At 56.6% G+C, this 21,276-nt stretch overlaps 1 protein-coding gene and 1 long non-coding RNA gene across 2 annotated transcripts; one reads left to right on the top strand and one right to left on the bottom strand.

Annotated features, from left to right (window-relative positions):
• Positions 1–2,171: 2,171 nt before the first annotated feature.
• On the bottom strand, positions 2,172–4,101 carry LOC131481699 (uncharacterized). The gene is made up of 4 exons (XR_009246517.1): positions 3,952–4,101; positions 3,756–3,863; positions 3,378–3,454; positions 2,172–2,409 (listed from the first exon to the last, which is right to left on the bottom strand). It is a non-coding gene; the product is annotated as an uncharacterized LOC131481699 (long non-coding RNA).
• An 11,209-nt stretch (positions 4,102–15,310) lies between these two features.
• Positions 15,311–19,721, top strand: ZNF503 (zinc finger protein 503). The gene is made up of 2 exons (XM_004583514.2): positions 15,311–16,477; positions 17,148–19,721. The coding sequence occupies exons 1-2, from the start codon at positions 16,166–16,168 to the stop codon at positions 18,777–18,779; spliced, it is 1,944 nt and encodes a 647-aa protein (XP_004583571.2). The 5' UTR covers positions 15,311–16,165; the 3' UTR covers positions 18,780–19,721.
• Positions 19,722–21,276: the final 1,555 nt, after the last annotated feature.

Genomic DNA, 21,276 nt, shown 5'->3' with positions numbered 1-21,276 from the left:
TCCCCCACCCCTTCTCTCTATAAATCTGCCTTTCAAATAAAAGTAAATACATATTTAAAAATGGTTGATTGATATAAAGGGGACAGTGACAGAACGAAACATCTTGTTTGCTGGTTTGTGTCCCAACCAGCAGAGACAGGCCCAGACCAAAGCCAGGAGCCCAGGGCTCCTCTTGGGCCTCCCAGGCAGCAGCAGAGGCCCAAGTACTTGGGTCATCTTTTGCTGCCTTTCCAGGCACATCAGCAAGGAGCTGGTTTGGAAGTAGAACAGCTGGGACGACAGGACTGGAATGAGTGCTTTGATATGGGATGCTGGTATTGCGAGCAGCAGCTAGGCTTATTGCACCACCCTAGCAACCCCCACCCTTGACTTTGGTGATGCGCAAACTGCACAGGTTCAGACAGCTGTGGGGTGGACTGGGGAGCTGTCTCAAGGGACCAGCCTCTGAGCTGAAATACAGGTCATGAGCTGGAGCAAGCCTAGGGAAAGCCCTGGGAGGCAGGGGGCACACACAGGAAAGCCAGGTCAGTCCTCTCAGCCTTGTGTGGACACGGGGCTTGAACGGTGAACCGTCACTGCTGCCTTGCAGGTATCATCAGCTCACAGCTGGAACACACGGCACAGCCAGACTCGAACCAGGCACTGGGACCCGGGACGTGGGCATCCCGCGCGCTGTCTTAGCCACTGCACCAAACCCCCACCCATGGTGGTTTTCCTGAAAAGGTTAGAAATTTGGGAGTCGAATAGTGACTTCTAGAGCTGGATAATTTAGAAATTTAAGACAACTCTATATGGAGAACATATGTTTATGTTCATGTTTAATAAAGATACTCTTTACATATGTTACAGGCTTACTTTAAACCACCTGACTTATTCATGCTCCGAAGTATCTGTCACTTAATGTGGGTAGCATAGCGAATTAAAACAAATAGTTTTAACTGTACGTTTAAAAGTCGTGTTCACATGCATAAAATCTGGTTATCAGAAGTCTTGAAATATATGGTTGTCTCCTTAATAAGCTGATTAACAAAGTAAAAACAAAAACCAAACAAAATGGGGGAGTCCCCAGCTTTTATAAGGCACATCAAGACAGGCTAAAGAAGCTCTGAAGATGGGGCCCTAGGCACTGCAGCCATTAGAGGTGGGGGAGAATGGGTGACAACATCTAGGCTGAGCAGGGGCGTGGCCAGTTAGCAGGAAGGGAAGCCCTAGATGGCACACAAGGAAACTGACCCCAGAAGATAGGGCTTTGGTTTAGCCCAGGAGCCCTGGGGGACCACGGAAAGCAGGGAGGGAAAAGGACACTGGCCTCAGCCCTATTAATCCTGGGGGGGACCGGGGGGGACTGGGGTGTGCATCCTGCCAGTGGGGAGACACGGGCCAGGTACTCAGGCCAAGCCTCTCCAACCACAAGCCAGCCCAACACTGTATGCCCCTCCGTGACCTGGAGGGAGGTCTCTCCAAAAATGGTTAGCCAAAAACCACACAGAAAAAATGGAGAAGGTACATCATGTGGCAAGGCAACAGGCCTATGTCACAAAGTAGCAGTGTTATGAAGAAAAAACATAGAGTGGGGGTGGAGTTCTACTATTCTCAATAAAAGTGGACTAAAGAGCCCGGTGCAATAACTTAGCAGTTAAGTCCTCACCTTGAACCACTGGGATCCCACATGGGTGCCGGTTCTAATCCCAGAGCCCAGCTTTCCATCCAGCTCCCTACTTGTAGCCTGGGAAAGCAGTGGAGGATGGCCCAAAGCCTTGGGACCCCGCACCCACGTGGCAGACCAGGAAGAGGCTTCTGGCTCCTGGCTTTGGATTGGCTCAGCTCCAACCATGTGGTCACTTGGGGAGTGAATCAGCAGATAGAAGATCTTCCTCTGTCTCTCTTCTCTGCATATATATATATATCTGACTTTGCAATAAAAATAAATAAATCTTAAAACAAAATGTGGACTACAGAGACGCAACAAGCAGGCAGTTGAGGACTGACTGTGGAGCAGCTACAATCCTGTCACAGGGACCACCGGGAGCACTTCAATCTGATGTTGTGTATTCCGCATCACTGGCAACACTGGAGTCACATTACCTTTCTTAGCTGTGCTGATGATATCGTGGTTCCAAAACAGAATTAGTTTTTTGGGAGGAGAGACGGTGAAAACAACTAGGAGTAGACATTGAGTAGCCTGCAGTTTTCAAATGGTTCAGGAAGGGAGTCAGCCCAGGGGTGCAGCCAGTTAAGCCGCAGTTTGCGATGCCACCACCGCAGATCAGAGGGTGAGAACCTGGCTCCTGCTAATGTGCAGTGGAAGATGGCCCAAGTGCTTGATCCCATCACCAAGCATCTATAGATCAGGATGGAGTTCTAGGCTCCCGACTTCGGCCTGGACCAGCTCTCTGCTGTTGTGGCCATCTGGAGAACAAAATTAATGGTTGGAAACTCTCCCTCTTTCTGCCTTCCAAACAAACAAGTAAATACATTTTCTCTCTAAAAAAAAAAAAAAAAAAAAGTAGGGGGGAGGGCAAGGGCCCTATGCCATATCCTAGCAACTAAAGTTCTCACCGTATCCCTGCAGCCCTGCTTCCCATTCAGCTTCCAGCTTGTGGCCTGGGAAAGCAGTTGGGACCCTGCACCTGCGTGGGAGACCCAGAAGAGGCTCTGGGACCCTGGCTTTGGACTGGCTCAGCTCCAGCTGTTGCAGCTGCTTGGGGAATGAACCATAGAACAGAGGATCTTTGTCTTTCTCCTCCTCTCTGTGTATCTACCTTTCCGATAAAAATAAATAAATCTTTTTAAAAATAAATCTTTTTTTAAAAAAGACAAAAACAAAATAACTTTCAAAATGGATCACGAATGAGCAGGTATGGTGGCATAGCCTGTTTGTTAATCCTTTTCCTGTGGCACCTGCAGCCCACATGGGTGCCAGTTTGTTTCCCCACCTGCTCCACTTCTGATCCAACTCCCTGTGTATGACCTGAGAGAGCAGTAGATGACCCGAGTCCTTGAGTCCCTGCACCCACAAGGGAGAGCCAGAGGAAGCTCCTGGTTCTTGACTCTGGATCAGCTCAGCTCTAGCCTTTGTAGCCATTTGGGGCGTGAACCAGTAGATGGAAGATCTCTCGCTTCCCACCTCTTCTCTCTGTAGATCTGACTTTTGAATACAAATAAATCTTAAAATAGATACAAAATTGTTCGGGAAATCACGGTATGTGTGTATAAAAACGGGTCAGTATTAATAGCTGTCAGTCTAGGTGAAGGCTGTGCTATTTTTTATATTGTGTTCCCCAAGTTGGAAATATTTCTAAGTAAAAAGCTAAGGATTTGAAAGGAGTGATGAGCAGGTTTCGTCACCCACTCCTTTTAGCGCCTGCTCCACGTACCTGACATTAGCACCCACTCTTGGGCCATGCCGCGTGCGTGCATCTGTATCCAAATAGCCCAGCCTTCCCTCAAAACACTGTTGGGAAGGTCAAGAAGAAACAAAGAAGGCCTCAGGTCAACCCTGGCTTTATTGGGGCTGTCCCAAAGACTTCCACACTTCAGGCAGCATTCCTTGCTCCCACAGGTGCCCATGGAGTTCTCTGATGCGCCTGCTGCTGGTGCTCCGTGTCCATCCCCACCCCACCCCACCTGCCTGTCCAAGTTATCACCCTGGCAGGAAGCCTCCCCAGACACAGCCCACAGCTCGCTCCCTCTCCTGGAGCATTTTGTAGCAAGTGACTCACCCAATTAAGAGCATCTACATAACAAAGCCTCACCAGGCTGCAGAGGTCACGGAGACTGTGAAGTGCGTTGTCTTCAGCAAGTACTGCAGAACAACTCGGCTAATTACCAGTCATTTCCACCCCTCAGGAGCCTGTCAGATGCTGGGGATAAAAGAATCCCCAAATTCCCACCCCACACCCATCACTTCTCCCTCCCGATCCACCCCTGCATTTCAAGCCTGTGACTAACCTGGGGTCCCTTCCCACCTGGCTGCCTGTGAACCAGAGGGGAGGAGAGAGACTGCCTCAGGCAGCAGCAGCAGCAGAGCCAGTGGAGGGCTGTACTGGCGCCTTCGTTAAATCAAACAGCAAACCCTGCACGGTCTCTGTCCTCGGCTCATAACAGAAGCCAGTGTTTTTTTGTTTTTGTTTTTGTTTTTGTTTTTTTTGCTGTCATCGTTGTTTGGTTGGTTCATTGGTTGGTTGGGCTTATTGGTTAGTTTGTTGTTGTTATTTTTGACTTTCTAGTGAGAACTACAAGCAAGCAAGAGGAAGGTTGCACTCAGCTGTGATCTTACCCTAGCATGGCCATAGTCCCACAGGGGCCCCTCTAGAGCCAGAACTTTCATCTGGGTCCCCACACAGATTGGGAGGACCCAGTAGTGGAGTCATCACTCCACTGATTTTCTGGGCCATTAGCACAGAGCTGGGATTCAAACTGCTGCCCATCCTGAATTGCAGATGGAAGCTTCATCTGCTGAGCCACCATGCCAGGTGAGAGGTCCCCACGTGGCTATGGGTACTTACTGGGGCTGTAGGCAAGTCCCTGCTCTTACCCTGAATGTGGAATCTCCAACACCTCTCCCTGGGGCACATGGAAAGGACACGGGGGGGGGGGGCGGGGGGGAGAGGCAAGGACACTGGGCTGTAGGAGCAGAAAAAGCCCTTTTCAGGTATCACAGGGAGAAAGCAGAAGGCACCCCCATGGGAGGCTGCTTCACAGAGCCCTCGCTGGGAAGACTTTGGGCAAGCCGCCTTCCCTTTCATGGACCTCAGTATCCTTACCTATACAATGGGAGTAATTGCACATGATTTGCAGGACTGTCCTGAGGATTAAGGGAGAGCCTGTTTATGAAAGGAATGCATGGGCATAAAACATTTTATTACCCATTTTAATAAATGCATACTCTTTACCTAGCTCTGTCATCTGTTTTGAGAATATAAAGAAGACCTGAAGGAGCTGAAGTTCTAATTAGAAAGTTGAACACACAGATACACACAAAGTTGAACAGTAAGGATTTAAACAGCTAATGAAAGATGTCATCCATTAGTGGGCAATGAATTGCTGGATGAGTGTCACAGACCACACTCGGGGGCTCAGAGGCAAAAGGGAACACTGGAGACAATAATCACTACTTGGGGCTTTTTCTGCATGCCCTGCCCATGCAAGGTCCCATTTCAGGGACTCCTTTGATCGCATGAGGCAGGATCCATTATCACATCCATTTTGCAGAGGAGGAAATGGAAACCTGAGCAAGGTTAAGAACCTTGCCCCTGGCAACACACTGACTAGAGGGGGAGGGCCTGTCCTTTGGTCCAGAGTCCACCATCTGCTGGAGTCCCAAGTTCTACACTGAGAGGAGGCATGGTGAGTGCTGAGCTGGGTGGTGCAGGAAGGTGCCCTAACAGCAAAGGCTAGACGGAGGAGGGGTGGTGGGGTCAGCGGCAAGCTCACCAGGCTGCCTGGATGGCTGGTCCTGGGAGACAGTGGGACTATGAAACTATGAAGGCAGGAAGATGGAGTCAGAAGAACTAAAGCCTGTGAAACGCTTCCATTGCTTTTTCAAGATCTGTTTTATTTATTTGAAAGACTGGTTGACATACAGAGAGGAAAACAACAGAGCATCTTCTGTCCTCTGGTTCACCCCCCAAATGACAATACCTCAGTCAGGATAAGTAAGGCCGGAGCCCAGTACTCCATTCGGGTCTCTCCTGTAGGGAGCAGGAGCCCAACGACCTGGGCCATCTTCCACTGCCTTCCCAGGCACATGAGCAGGGAACTGGATCAGGAGCAGAGCAAGCCAGTACACTGGCAGGGTCGTTATAGGACATCAACACACTACAATGCCAGCCCCACCATATGAAATACTTTTAGATGGAGTTGCCCATGAAGTCTGCACCCAAGGGGAGTCATCACAGCAGTGTTTGAGAAAGTGGGACAGGGAGGTTCTGAGATGGGCAGGGGAGGAAGGCCAGAGCAGAAGCCCCCGGGGGAGACGGACCTCACCCCTCCAGGAGAACCCTTCTTCCTCTTTTATCTTTGTGACATTTTGTGTTCATCCACCTCTGGTTCCCATGACTGCCAGCCTCATTCTGGCAATGTTTACCAACTGCCTTTGCCTTTGGAGTCTGCAGGAAGCAGCTCATTCAGCCACCTGAGGAACTGCCATTTTAAAGGCAGAATCAGTCCTCGCAACCTGGGAGCCAATTACCACCAAGGGAAAGAAGCCAGGGCTGATTTCCAACAGATGCCAACTCTAAACCCTGCTCTCTGAGCCCCACACCCTCCACCCTCCCCACATAGGCCCCTACCACTACTTACCCTGTAGAATGGGCTGAGCCCCACCAGTGGGTGCCACCAAGGCCCCTGTTTCTTCTGAAGCAGGTGGGAACACTGCAAATGCAACAAAGTCTCTGACTGTCCGAGTGCAACCTGGTGAGTAGGGGGACATGGTCCGGGAACTGTGAACCTGAAGGGGTCCCTGGAAGACAGACAGTTTAGTGACAAAGGTAGAGGAGGGCTAAGAAGGAAAAGCCTCCAGAAACATTCACAGACCCAGTGTGTATTGAGGGCTATGAATGCACATGCAAACTTCGTGGGGAATGAAAGCAGGAGGACAAGCTAGCTGCCCTTCACTGTGCTTCGGGGAAGGGATGGGAAGAAGGAAGGGAAGAAAAAGAAATAGAGCAAGAGCCATGAAGCATCTTAGCCAAGGGGTGGGGTTGAGCACAGGCCAGTAGGGCATGCTGGCAGGGGTGTGGGAGAAAGCCTTATGCGTCTTCCCTGATACTACCACCATACTCACACAAGACCCGGAATATTCCAAGCCACCACTAGAGGTGTTCCTGTGCCACTGATTGCCGTTTTTCCCATTACCCCAAGGTACCAAGCACTTACGCTCTTAAGCTCTGCCAGGAAGAATCAGAGTTGATTGTCACCCAAGGTGGTCGATCTTGACAGAGTCCTTTGATGCGCTAGAAACCTCCATCAGACATACTGAGTGCCACACAGGCCTGGGGTGGGGAGGGGGACAGGGCTGGGAGTACAGGGGAGAAATTCTGCATGTCCTCAGGCCAGACAGGGACACCTCTTCCTTGGTAAGAGGTGAGCAGGGCAATGCTGCAAAGCTACAAAGAACAGTGGCCAGGCACAAGAGGCATTCAGTGAAAGCAGCAAGCAGGCTTCTCTTAGTGCTGGAACGACTCTTTCCCTTTAGTAAATCGTTCAGTTCTAATTCTAGCTGGGCTGGAGATAGTCAGGAGAGCTGTGTGGTGCCTGATCTCCCATTGGTACCCATCATAGGAGGCCATGGGCACAGCTACCAAGTAAACACCATCAGGCTCACGGAGAAGTCCCCTCCCCCCGAGAGCCAGGTGACAGCAAAATCAGCTGATACTGGCTCTGGCTTAAGATCCCATCAAGAGAGTATCAGGAAGCTCACAGAATCCCTGAGGAGATGGGGGATGGACACATGGGAGATGGATGGGGATTCACAGCCGCTAGCAAGTGGAGGCGCAGCTGTGGTGCTGCTGTCTGCTAAGGCATGGTGGCAGCTCTCCATCGTCCCTCTCTGCCCCCCCAGCCGCTGGGCAGTGTGAGGGTACAGGGCTCTCTAAGTCTGCTGCTGCTGCCAACAAGGGCTTAACAAGGACCCTCAATCTCAACTCAATCCCCCTGGAGTGGGGGCATCCCATGGGTTGGGGGTTGGGAAGCCTCAGTGGCCAGGGTGGCCAGAAGGAGGCTTCAAACAGGAAGGGGGGTGAAAAACCTCAAATACCCACCCTATATTATGATACTGTAAGCACTGCCAGTGAACAGTATCATATGGGACACGCGTACCAATGGTGACCCGTGGTCAAACTTTTCCACTAAACTGTGTCAACCGACACACATGCCCTACACTGTGAAATCTCGAATATGCAGAGCCCTTAATGGTCTGGCACTATTGGCACCTAGGCATGCTCAGAGGTCCCAGGTTCCCAATAGCCTGGGAGCTGGCCAGAGGCTTCCGGCCTTCCTCCCTCTCTGGTCCATCCTGCCCATCAGCTGAGGCTACACGCCGAGTGTGCATGGCCACTGGAGACATAACTGCCCTGCCAGCCCACCCCAGAGTGGTGGGTTAGGGACTAGGTGTGGGTAAGGCCAGGTGATTTCTTCTCCCCACACTCCAGCTTCTTGTGGGGGAACAAGGGATCAGAGAGTTGATTTACACAAAATTCCTAGCACCTGGCACAACATGAACAACGTGCTTCCTGAACGGGATCCCTGTAGGCACGGACTGCCCTCCCTCCCCCGCACCCCAACCGCTCCCCTAGGTGTCAGCTCTCTGGGCCAGACGGGTCCTAAGGCTACAAGGACCACGGTCTGTACGGAGCTTCCGGGTAAGTTTGAGTCGTTAGCTGCACACGCTTTTGTTCACAGGATCTGAACAAGAAAAGAAAAAAAAAAGCCCCAGCCCCAGGCGGGGCAGTGGGAGTTGCCCACCGCCCTCTCGTGCGCCCGGGCCTCTGCCTGGCTGGGCTACTGGCCTGGCGGGGGCGGGGCCTGGCGGCGGGGGCGGGGCCTGGTGGCGGGAGGCGGGGCCTGCTGGTAGGGGCGGAAGTGCCGCCCGGCTAGCCCAGCTCCCCGACGGCCGGTTCCCCGCGCCGGGCTCACCTCGCCTGGGTCGGCCGGGGCTTCGGTACCCGGTCCACGGGTCTGGCCGTCTCGAGTGGGGCTGCCTGTGCCTCTCACTCCTTCGCCCTCCTTTCCGTGTTTGTGCTGGGCGCGGCCGCAGGCGCCGCGGGAGACGGTGCAGGTGCAAGTCTCGCAGGTGAGGGCGCAGGTGTGGGCCGGACACGCAGGGGCAAGGCCGATGGCACTGCCCGCTTTTTTTTTTCTTTCTTTCTTTTTTTTTTTGCAGAGCGATGGCATAAACGGCTAGAGTGCGACCGGGCACTGGGAAGACCCCGGGTACGGGGGGCGGGGACACTGGAGCTCCCCGCATTTGGAGACCCGGTCATTTCGCCCCCAGGCTCCGTTCTGCCAAGGGTCGGGGTGGGGGCTGTGGGACCGCGGTCCCACAGGGTCGTCCTCCGCCCACTTCCCGCGGAGACTGGATCGTGACAGCCTCCCGGCCCGGACGCGCACAATCCCAGGTTTGCAGAATGAAAATCAATAAAATCGATACAATGGCAAAGAACACAAAGCATGTTGGGTTGTTATTCTATGCGTTTGTTAAATTCTTTTTATTGTATGTGTGTGTTTTACTTGCTTCTTGCAAAAAAGAGGCTGCAGCCAGGATCAGGGCCTCTTTCAAGGGAGATGCAAAATATCTTCTGGTTTCCCCGCAAGGGGTCGGGGGTGGGAGGCTTGTCCACTGACCCCCTTCACGTGCAAACTTCCCCCTCCCCAAGCGGCCGGCCGTGCAGGCTCCGGCAGCGAGGAGTGGGAAGCCTCTGGGCACGCTCGGCTTCCGGGCGCCGCTCCTGCCCGTGCCCCAGCGCCTGCCCTTTGGGGAGATGCCCCCCTCCGCCGACATTTCCCCGGCTCACCACCTCTACGCCCTGGGGGCCGCGCCTCCTCTCCCCTCCCCCGCGCTCTCCCCAGCGCTTTAAATAATGATATTTGCATGCAGGGAGCAATTCATAAATATGTCAGAGCTGGTGAAATATAGGCAACATTTCAAACTTTCTATTTAAAAAACATGAATTATGGCCGCGGAAAATGTGTTCCCATTTAAAGGCGATACGAAGTATTTGGTGTCTCGTCCCCGGGCCCATCCATCACGCAGACAATAAAGAGAGTTTTTCGCCCTGACACCCGCGATTTATGGGCGCCCTTCTCTGCCCTCATCACTCACCCGCCGTGGCCGGGCCGGCGACAGGCCCCGCCAAGAGACTGGCGGCCGTTCCCGCGCGCGCACGCTGCGCGCTCTCCAGCTCTCAGGACCCAGGCTCCCAGGGCGAAGGGGCGGCTCGCAGGATCGGGGCCCTCGGAGTAGAGAAGCCACCTCAACACACACGGCCGCTCTCTGGGCTGGGGCCAAGTACAACGAGGAACCCTGGTGAGTTCCAGCTGGCTGCGCCCTCAGATTCTTGCGGCGCAAACAAAGTTAGTGTCGCAGGATGGCTGGAAATTACTTAGCCGCAGGTCCGAGGTGAGGGCAGAGAACTAAGCGGAGCGGATTGCCCAGGATCTCAAGCCTTCGGGAGCCCAGCCCCGAGGTTGCTGCTGGGCAAAGCTGTCTCTAACTTTTGCAGAGCCACCTCGCCCCCTGTGCAAACACGTTCCGGAGCTCACAGGAGTGTACAAACTCCTTTCGCCCTCAGGAGCCAAGGCGTTTGTGGAGAAGGAAGTGGGGGGAGGGTGGTTGCCCTGTCGGGGGTGGAGGTGGGGGGCCCAGCACGTGGGGTGATCCAGCGCCCCACCCGGTGCTCAGTCCTCCCAAAGGCGACAGATGTGTTTGCAGCAGAATTTTCTGCTTTCAGTTTTCGCAGGGGACGGACTCTGCGGGGCTATTTTTTTCCACCCCACCCTCGCACCCCCCGCCTCCGCGGTCCTGGCTAAGGTGAGCGCTGCCAGGCACTGCCAGTGGCTCAACCTGGGGGCGTCGCCCATCCAGCTCCGTTCGGAGGTCCAGGGCCTCCAGGGGCTGGCAGGCGCCTCAAATCCCGCACTGGGGCTAGGATAAGCGCACCGGAGAGGGCGAGCCGAGAGGGCCAGCCGGGAGCCATTTCCTGCCGGTACCTGCGAGCTGTGTATATTCGGATAAATACCAGTACAAACGACAGCCAGATAAGTCCCATAGATTCTGAAAATGACAGGTTGCGTTTATTAGATGGAGATTCATGTTTAAGTGCACGGAGATAAAAATGACACAACAGCTCCACACCCAGTGCAAACCCCACTGATCGCTCAGGCTATAAGGGCACCCATTGGAACAAGTGGACCGCTGAAATCTACATGGAGTTACAAAATATTCTTAGGTTATCTGTGTGTGCACATATAGTGAAGTAGGAAAAACTGTAGGATGAGCATCTTTTTACTGCCCTTGGGTGTCATCTGGTAGAACTTCTCTGTCCAAATAACCACACAGTGCGTGATTCCCTAAAGCAAGAGTTGGGGAACGAGGGATCCACTGCAGTGTCTGCAAGTGTGAACTAGACAAGCAAGACACTGTATCAACACACTATTTCTAGGTAGGGAAATAATTATTCCTACAAAGCCAGTTATGGAGAGGGCACACAAATGCAGCGGCTTTTGAATGTAGCCTGGTGTGCCACACGGGCTTAGGTGAGCTCTGTTCAGTGCCTGCAGCCTCCCGCTCAGCTGTGACCTGCCTGAGGCCCAACTACAGCCAGGAGTGCAGTGAAGAGAACCCTAGTGGGGGCCTCTGAACTTCCCATCAAGAGTAATAGGCCCCTGCGGTCCCCCCCCCCCCCCCCCCCCCCCCCCCCCCCCCCCCCCCCACCCCCGTCTCCGCACTCCATGCTTTCAACTCTGAATCCACCACGAAGCTCTGGCAGTGGGCGGTCTGGGCTTACAGATTACAATGGAACTGGAACGCTCAGAAAAGGGAGGGTCATACTGAATTCCAATGTCCCAAGCCAGTCCTGACCCAGCCTGCGAAATGCCAACTGGAGGCCTGAGAAGCAGCAATCTGCAGTGCACTCTTGTGAAATATTAGACACCCCTCGCGAACTCAACCTTGAGGCCCTACTGCCCAGAGGGTACCTTCCACACCAGATATCAAGACCAGCCATATCCTACATCCAGGATAAGGCACTTGCCTTCAATATTTTGCCCATTTGAGCATCCTAAGTTTATTTTTGCTCTCGCTCTTTCACGCCTCTCTCCCCTCTCCTCCGAAGATACCCAAGCCTCAACCGGGCACAGTTCTTCTAAGAATCTTACTTGGGCATGGAGGGCTCTGCTATGAGTTCTTGGGAATTTCACTCACTCTGGAGGAACCTTGCTCAGGCAGAAATAATCCAGGCCTTGAAAATGCCCCATTCGGGAGAGTATGTGCAACGTGGTTTGCAGGATTCCTACAGGGGAGTGGAAATGGGCAACATTCCCTTTCAGCAGGAAAAGAAGAAAAAGGAGGAAACGAAATAAGTGGGAGTGGAAACAAAAAGAAGATAAAGGGAAAAAAAAGAAATGAAACACCAGAGGGGAGGTGAGCGCAGGCGTAACAAGGGCCGGCAGGCTAGGAGAGGCTTCCGCACCCTGAAGCAGAGAGGGCCGTGCTGGCAAGGCTGCCCACACCAGCCTCGGTGCGCAGGCCCCGCTTCCCAGGCAGGTGGGACCGGTCTAGGTCCACCAGCCCCAGGGCACTCTTTTCTGCTTTCTGGGCCCGGCTTGGCCGGGCAGCCCGAGGGTGGGGAGGCCCCTGGGGACGTGCGCCAGTCCCGGACGGTTGGGGCGCTCTGGGCCAGGCTTTCCAGCTCGCCGGGCCTGACCTGTCAGGCGGATTATCTTCGAGGGAGATTAATAGGGGAGGCGGGCTGCAATAATAATCGTTTTGTTTGATGTGACAACTCTGATAGGCGTTGATTTACTTACAAACTGATAGGCTTTTAATTGAGCGCCTCCGCCGAGCCCGAGATGAAAGCGAAGCAGCGGTGAAAGGCAGCCCGCCTGCCCTCCGGCCTCAATACTGATTAGCCATCTCGACAGTGAATACTTCAAGGCATTTTCAAACTTTTCTCCTTAGCCCGCTCCCCTTCCTCCTCCCCCTCCTCCTACCCGGTCCTCAAATATCTGCCAAGCCCACTCCTTTTTGAGAGAAAACAAATCATTTTCATTGTGTGCAAATAAAATCTGCAGGACATCCACGCCAACCGCCGCTGGGGGTTGGAAGCATTGGGTCTAGCGCCGAGTAATTAATAACACCCCCTTCCAGGTCCCTAAGCCGCCCCCACCCCCGCAGCCTTCAGGGGTCTGGCCTTCCACAGGCAGCAGGCAGCAGGCCCCAACGACGCTTCCCAAAAGCCAGGGGACCGTGCAGTCCCCCAGGCGCCCCCGTGCGCTCGGATCTTAGGAGTTGAGGTTGGAGTCCAGTAATGGCTCGTGGCCCGCAAACGGTGCCCACGCAGCTACCCTACCGAGGGACGCAAGGGAGGGGGCAAAACACGGTTCCCCCAGGCTTTGGGTCCTGGGCCTGCCTTCCTGGGGGTAGTAAAGAAATCGCTGGGAAAGAAGCTAGGGAACAAACTGCATGGAGAGTGGACTGCAGGTCTGGGTAGTTGCGCCCGGCCTGCGGTTACCCCCTAGCCAGCTCTAGCTGCGCCCTGGCAGCATTCAGTTGGCCAGACCTCGCAGAGAGGCCACAGCCACACGCGGCAGAAGCCGGGCTGCCAGCGCTAGACGCACTGTACTTGGCCAGCTTCGACACCTACACAGCCGGACACAGACACTAACTCCCGCGGGGAAGAGCCGCTTAGCAGTGGTACTGACCTGCCCTCAGAAACGCACTGCCACTCCCGCAAGTCACTCACTGGTGGCAGCCGCACAGCCTCACTCCTGGTCCCCGCATAAGACACTACAACCAGCCCCCTGGAAGGCAGATGTGTTCCTACACACACGTGTGCAGCGAGTGCACACACGCACCCACACCAGCTTGTTCACACACTGGTGAGCACACCGCCTTGCTCCCCTCTCCTCTCCAAATCAGCTTTGGTCAAGTTACCGGCTAATAAAGTTAACCCACCTAAACGCAGAGAAAGAATTGCCTAATGAGAAAAATTCTAAAACTCACCCCCTCAAAGTTTTCGGTACCCGCGCAGAGTGGGCGACAGAGACGGGGGGGGGGGGGGAGAGAAGGTGACGCGGTGATGACAGGAGCGAGCCGGCCCCAGGCAAGTCTCGGAACCAAACGAACCACACGATCACCCCTTTTTGCGATGGGGCGCCAGCGGAAACCTGGTCTCCAGGCCCGGCCTCTGCCCCCCACACCGGCACAGACAGGCTCCCCGCTCTCAGCGCTTCCAGCCCCCACCATTTATCAAAAGGACTTGACAACAAAAGAGGAGCCAGGGCGGAAAAGTGGGGGAAGGGAGATTCAAAGTCTTCCCAAGTCATACCGAGGAGGGGGTGTGTCCTGCTCTCGCTCCCACCGAGTTTCTGAGAGTTTCTGGAGGTGGGTGACCCCTAGAAACGGCTCCAGACGCTACTCACGGCGGCTCGGGCGCAAGCACACACTCTGCGCCAGGTCCTGGTAGCCGGCGGCATGCACGGCGCCGCCCCTCTTCTTGCCAACAGCCCGAGTGACCGGTGCAAATCAAGAGGAACGCGGCGGTCCCGCTCTGCTTCCCGGCAAGAGCCGCATTCCCACAAGCAGCCACCCCCTCCCTCTGGCTCCTTCCCTCCGCTCTCCAGCGCAGGTCAGAGCCGGCCTGGCGTTCCCACACGTTCCAGCGAGCAGCTCCGAGGAACCCGGCTGCGTGGCACACGGAGAGGGCGCAGGGGACAGGGGCCCGAAGGAGGGGTGGCCTGAACCTTGAGATGACTCTCCCCCTCGCACCCACCGGCCGGCCTCTTCCGCAGTCCTCTCAGCCCTTGCTACTATGCCAGGGGTGGGAGGGAGGGCGAAGCATTAAGGAGGTTTTACTCTTGCAGAACCCCCCAGGACGCAAGGTTCTGTGGCTGGCGTGGCTCTCGGAAGAAAATCCACGAGTGCGAAGTTGGGGCACTACGGAGCACGCTGCTGCAGGGCCACCGACGCGGCCTGACGTCCCCCATGCGCCCCTGAGGGGTTGGGGGCGGAGGAGGGGAAACGTCCCGTGTCAGACCTTCCCACTGTCTGTCCCGGGTACTCAAGCCCGAATTCACCTAAGCCCCCAGAGGTGGGCGAGCCTAGGCTCCCCAAGGCGTGCCCTCCGAGCGCCTGGGCGCACCTGTGCACCCACGCTTATCCCTGATTTCCCAGACTCTCAAGCACCCCTTCCCCCTCTCTCCTTCCTTTTTCGCCCCCCCCCTCCAATCCCCTGAAGGCAGTCCCTCTTTCTCCCCCCTCCTCCGGTTCTCTGTCGGTCTCTTCCTTCCTCTCTCTTCTCTCTCTCTTTTTCCCTTCAAGTCGCACCCGCCTTGTAATCAGCAACAAAAGCTGACATAAATCACGGGCGGATTGACAAGAGCTGACAAATAACTGATTGATTGCGGTCGAGGCACATTGACAATTGATGGAGGGGTGGAGATACCCAAACGCGCGGGGTGGGGAGGGAGCGTGGCAGGGGAGAGTAAGAACGCGGAGGGGGAGGGAGGGTGGAGAGACTGAGTGTGAAACAGAGGAAGCATGTGACCCCCCGCTCCTGCTGGCCGGGAAGGGCGGAGTGCCGGGCGCACGTCTCCGGGACGAGCCGCTGCCGCCTCCGCTGCCCATCTAGGTTTCTGGTTTCTCCTCCACTGAGTCTCAGGAAACTCGAGCGGGCGGGCGCGCTTGCTGCCACACCGGCTGCCCACCGCTCCTTCCCTGGTAGGCGCTTCGGGCACCAGCTCAGTTACACCGGGTGTCCGCGCTCTGGAGCGCGCAGCTTGCCGGCTGCCCAGGCGGTTGCCGGAGCTCTTTCTGGATACGCCCGCGGGCTGCTCGTCCCCGCCACCTCCCTCCAAGAGAAGGTTTCGGTTTATTTCTGTGTGAACGACGGGGAGAGGAAAAAAGAGAGAGAGGCGGTGGATGGCAAACGTAGAATAAGTGTCCACCTCGGTCTCGGAGCGAAGCCGAGGGAGGGGACGGGCGGAGAGGGGGCGGCGAAGAGGGAGCTGCCCATTAAAACCCGCTCTGAGAGTCCTGGCGGCGCGGCGCGGGACGCGTCACATCCCCTTGACCCTCCAATCACCTCGGGCTCCCATTTGATTGGAAGGCGGCAAAGGCTTTAATCTCCCCCTTGGTGCAGCTGCTTTTGAAGTGAGTTTCCTCGCCAGAGCCCCGGCTGGACAGGCAGCGGCTCACATCGCGGAGCGCGGCGCCGGCGCGGGGCGGCCAGAGCGCAGCGCAGGGGGCGCAGCCAGAGGCAGGCACTCCCCGCGGCCCGCTGGCTCCTGTGGCTCGGCCACCCAGGATTACTCGCTCGAGGCTGCAGACGCCCGTGGCTGCCTCTGTTGGCTCCTACTCCTCCTCCTCCTCCTGGTGTTCCTGCTCCCCGGGAGAGCGCGCAGCCCCGAGCCCTCCCCCCGCTGCTCCCATGCGCGCGGGTGGGTCATGAGCACAGCGCCCTCGCTTTCTGCCCTAAGAAGCAGTAAGCACAGCGGCGGCGGCGGCGGCGGCGGCGGCGCAGACCCTGCCTGGACCAGCGCGCTCTCTGGAAACAGCTCCAGCTCCGGCCCCGGCCCAGGTTCGGCCCCGGCCGGCAGCACCAAACCTTTTGTGCACGCCGTGCCCCCTTCTGACCCCCTGCGCCAGGCTAACCGCCTGCCCATCAAGGTACTGAAGATGTTGACGGCGAGGACTGGCCATATTTTGCACCCTGAGTACCTGCAGCCCCTGCCCTCCACGCCCGTCAGTCCCATCGAGGTAAGGAACCCTCTGTTCCCGGTGGCGACGGGACAACTACCCGGGGTGGCGGCCCCTATTTTCTATCTCTGCGTCCACTGTGGGTAGAGGTGTGGGGACCGTGGTGATTGAGCTGTTTGAGGAATTGGGGGGTGCTTGTGAGCCTCTAAACTGGGGTGCTAAAAGAACTGGAGGCGGAACCCGGCGTCCAGATGAATGCTAGGGGACAGGGCAGCCCAAATTTGCTGCTGCTTCTGGTATTAAAAACCCAGATCCCAAACCCGACCCCTCGGCTCCAAGGCGAGAGGGGCGTCTGGAATCCGGCTACCCTGGAGCTGGCAGCTGCATAGCCTGGGAGGCTCTATCCACCCCTGCCCCCTTACTCTGAGGATATGCGGGAACAGGGGTGCGGTTCTGGATCTAGCTGCGAACACTGGGATCTTGCACTGATTTGGGGGTGAGAGGGGATCCAGTTTGTGGTAGAAGAATACTAGAGGGCTTCCGGCGGGAGATGGGGGTCCGCTACCTTTCCCGAGGGCTAGGATGGTGGTGAGTGGCTGGCGGGGGCGGGGGCTAATACTGTGCCCCTTTGCTGGTGCCGCAGAAGCAGGGAGAGGCCTTTGAACTCTAGAAACCAGGATTCTAAAGGTTTCCCTTTTCTTCTCTGTGTGACCCCCGTCTGTACCCACAGCTGGATGCCAAGAAGAGCCCGCTGGCGCTGTTGGCACAAACCTGCTCGCAGATTGGCAAACCCGACCCCTCGCCCTCGTCCAAACTCTCCTCGGTCACCGCCAATGGGGGCGCGGGTGGTGCCGGTGGCGGTGGCGCTGGGGGCGACAAGGATACCAAGTCAGGCCCCCTGAAGCTGAGCGACATCGGTGTGGAGGACAAGTCGAGTTTCAAGCCGTACTCCAAACCAGGCTCGGATAAGAAGGAGCCGGGAGGTGGAGGTGGAGGCGGCGGCGGTGGCGGAGGTGGCGGCGGGGGTGTTTCGACAGAGAAGTCAGGATTCCGGGTACCGAGCGCCACCTGCCAGCCATTCACACCCAGGACAGGCAGCCCAAGCTCCAGCGCTTCGGCCTGCTCGCCAGGAGGCATGCTGCCCTCGGCCGGGGGCGGCCCGGAGGGCAAGGACGATAAAAAAGACCCGGACGCAAGTGGTGGCAGCGGCAAGGGCGCTGGGGGCGCCTCCGCCGAAGGAGGACCCACTGGGCTGGCGCACGGCCGGATTAGCTGCGGCAGCGCCGGGATGAATGTGGACGTGAACCAGCACGCGGATGGGGGCCCTGGGGGCAAGGCTCTGGGTGCGGACTGCAGCGGCTCCTCGGGCTCCAGCTCCGGCTCCGGACCCAGTGCGCCCGCCTCCTCCTCGGTGCTGGGCTCAGGGCTGGTGGCACCGGTGTCACCCTACAAACCGGGTCAGACAGTGTTCCCTCTGCCTCCTGCTGGCATGACCTACCCTGGTAGTCTGGCTGGGGCCTACGCCGGCTACCCACCTCAGTTTCTGCCGCACGGTGTGGCGCTGGACCCCACCAAACCCGGCAGCCTGGTGGGCGCGCAGCTAGCAGCCGCCGCGGCCGGCTCTCTGGGCTGCAGCAAGCCAGCCGGCTCGAGCCCCTTGGCAGGAGCATCGCCGCCGTCCGTGATGACGGCCAGTTTGTGCCGGGACCCTTACTGCCTCAGCTACCATTGTGCCAGCCACCTGGCTGGAGCAGCGGCCGCCAGCGCCTCGTGCGCGCACGACCCTGCTGCGGCCGCAGCGGCGCTCAAATCCGGATACCCACTGGTGTACCCAACGCACCCACTGCACGGCGTGCACTCCTCGCTTACGGCCGCCGCCGCCGCAGGCGCCACGCCGCCCTCGCTGGCTGGCCACCCCCTCTACCCCTATGGCTTCATGCTCCCCAACGACCCTCTCCCGCACATCTGCAACTGGGTGTCAGCCAATGGGCCGTGCGACAAGCGCTTCGCCACGTCCGAAGAGCTGCTGAGCCACTTGCGGACCCATACGGCCTTCCCAGGGACAGACAAACTACTGTCGGGCTACCCCAGCTCGTCGTCTCTGGCCAGCGCCGCCGCGGCCGCCATGGCCTGCCACATGCACATCCCCACGTCAGGCGCTCCGGGCAGCCCCGGGACGCTGGCGCTGCGCAGCCCCCACCACGCGCTGGGACTCAGCAGCCGCTACCACCCCTACTCCAAGAGCCCGCTCCCCACGCCTGGTGCCCCCGTGCCGGTGCCGGCTGCCACCGGACCCTACTACTCCCCCTATGCCCTCTATGGACAGAGACTGACCACTGCCTCGGCGCTGGGGTACCAGTGAGGGTGGCTGGGAGGGCCAGCAAGGGAGAGGACGCTGCCGAGGGTGGGGAGCGATCAAGGCCGAAGCTGTCGACCCCCTGAGCGCTCTTGTGCCTGCGAGTGAGCAAGCAGGCCAGCCAGCCAGCCAGCAAGCAGCGTGAGGCCGCCCAGGCCCCAAAAAGGAACCCCGCACACCGTATCCATCTACCCAACTATGGCGGCGAGTCTCACTGGGAAACTCCTCGTCCCCCGCCTCCCCACTCAAACTTTATAAAAGTTGGGAAGAAAAATCATTTGACTTTTTATAGAAAAGGAAGGAAAATTAATTGCGGAAGTGTTCATCTGAGAACGTCACCGGTGGACACTGGTATTTATTTATGTTAGCTCCAAGCGGACCCGTGATTCAAAAGTGCATTATTTAGTTTGGATTGTGTAGGTTAAAAGAAAAAAAAAGGAGGGGGTAATTAAAACTTGAGGGTAAAAATGTGGAAAGCCACCCTCCCATCCCTTGTAGATTATAAATAAAAACAAAACCGCCACAGAGCTACAGGCTTCTCCTTACTGTTACTTTAAAATTGCTATGATTGTATCTCGTACGTTCTTATTTAATGTCTGATTGAAACACAAATTTACATGCATGTTTGTTACAAAAAAAATGAAAAAAAACGAAAGTCAAAATTTGTCAGCTCTGATTTCAAATTGCAATTATTTTTAAGGTGTATGCCATCGAAAGAGAATGGGTATTTTTTGGTATGTATTCTGAAAGAAAACAAAAAAAAAGGAAAAAAACAATTCTATTCCAAAACCTCATTTGCCTTATTTTGTTCTTGAAAAAGGAACACTTAACTATTTTTAATTTTTAAGTCCACCCCCTGAGAAGGGCGCAAGGTTTACGTCATGTACTAAAATAATAGACAATGTATCGCTTTAAAGATTAAAATTCCGTATATTTGATGTATTAAAAGGTTTTTCCTTCTTCTTATCTTTTTTTATTTATCTTCCTTTTTTTCTTTCTTTTCTTTTATGCTTATATTTTTCCTTGGTTAAGAACACAGCAGCTCTGGTCTCCGGCGGCCCGGGGCCGAATTTCCAACTGCTTTGTTGTGATTTTCTGCAACAGCCTGAGGCTTCAGACGGGTTGGCTAGCAGCAAGGGGAAGAGTTTACAGACCGGGGGAATTTCACCCTTTGGAAAGACACCGTGGGTCGCTCTTGCCCGTTCCAATTTTATTTAAGTTTTTTCTAAGCAGCTTGTTTGTCAAAAGTGAAAGGGAGTGGGGAAAAAAAGTGAAAGGGATGCGTTTTTTGTTTTGTTTTTGTTGTTGTTAAATTTCTCTCTGTGTTTTTGGACGTTTGAGTTTCGTTTTGCACAGCGTGCGGAGCAGGCCGGGGCTTGCCGGCAGCTCCCGGGTGCCGGGGAGTGGGGGGTGGGACGTGCGGCCGTCTTTGGTCCCTGTCCTCGCTTCGCCGGCAGCGGGAGGCGGCAACGGGCCCGGGATGGGCCGGGAACCAAGGGTCGCTTGGGGAACCTATCTCCTGGAAAGCGAGCGGAGCCGCCGTGGCCCTTGGGGAAGGTGAGCTCTCTGCTCCCCTCGGTGCTGCCGAGGGCCGCCGAACACCACCACTGCCCGGCGGCACAGAGCCGGTGTCCGGCCCGCGCCGCGGCTGCTTTTCCCCCTTCTGGCGGCTCCGCACTAGGCTCTCCGTTCCAGTCAGCGCTTCAAGAGCGCACGCCAGGACAAGGGGTCTGGAAGCCCCTTCAAACTCAACACCCCACCGCGGCGCCCAGTTTTGCCTGACGGAGTGACCTAGTGGGCGTCCTGGGTGGTGCTGAGTCGGGAGCTCCGCTCGACCAAGGCACGGTGGGAGCCTGAGCCCGGGAGCAGAGCCGCGCAGAGGCGCGCGTCACTCCCTCCTCTCCAACTTGGGCGTGGCGACACAGCGGCCAGAAGCACCGCTGAAGTGCGCGACGCAACCAAAGTACTCTAGGGGTTGGAAGTCCAGACACCCAGTTCCCGTCACACTGTCCCTAAGTTTGCGCTGGAGCCCAGGGTGCCCTTAGTGGTATTCCAGGGCCGTGGCGTCGCGGCGCTGGGAGCGCACCCTACACGCCCCTCCAACCTGGGGTCAGATCGTTCTGGGTTGTCCGAAGCTCGGGCCCGGACTCAAAGAACGAAGGGGCTGGTGAATTGGAGCTTTTCCACCCCTTCTAGCGGCTGCCGGGCCTTTTCCCGGGTGGCACGCACAACAAACCCCGCCACCTCCCAGACGCTTGTGGAGATCCCTGGGCGCCGCCACCCAGTGCGCACTTCCTGGAGCCTGGAGCCCAGCCTCCACCGCCTCCTTGGAGAGCGCAGCCTGCTGCGTCCCGGCCCTGACGCCGAGCCGGATCCAGACCCCAGAAACCGGAGCTGGAGCGCGAGGCCTCCGACCTCAGCGACCCAGGATACCGCAGTCTGGATCCCTGCCTGGTCGAGAGAGGATAAGCTGGGCACCAAGGGGCAGCTACTCCTCCCACCT

This window comes from Ochotona princeps, chromosome 13 (genome assembly GCF_030435755.1).
Source record: "Ochotona princeps isolate mOchPri1 chromosome 13, mOchPri1.hap1, whole genome shotgun sequence".
Classification (NCBI taxonomy): Eukaryota; Metazoa; Chordata; class Mammalia; order Lagomorpha; family Ochotonidae; genus Ochotona; species Ochotona princeps.
This window is presented reverse-complemented; position numbering and strand designations above follow the sequence as displayed.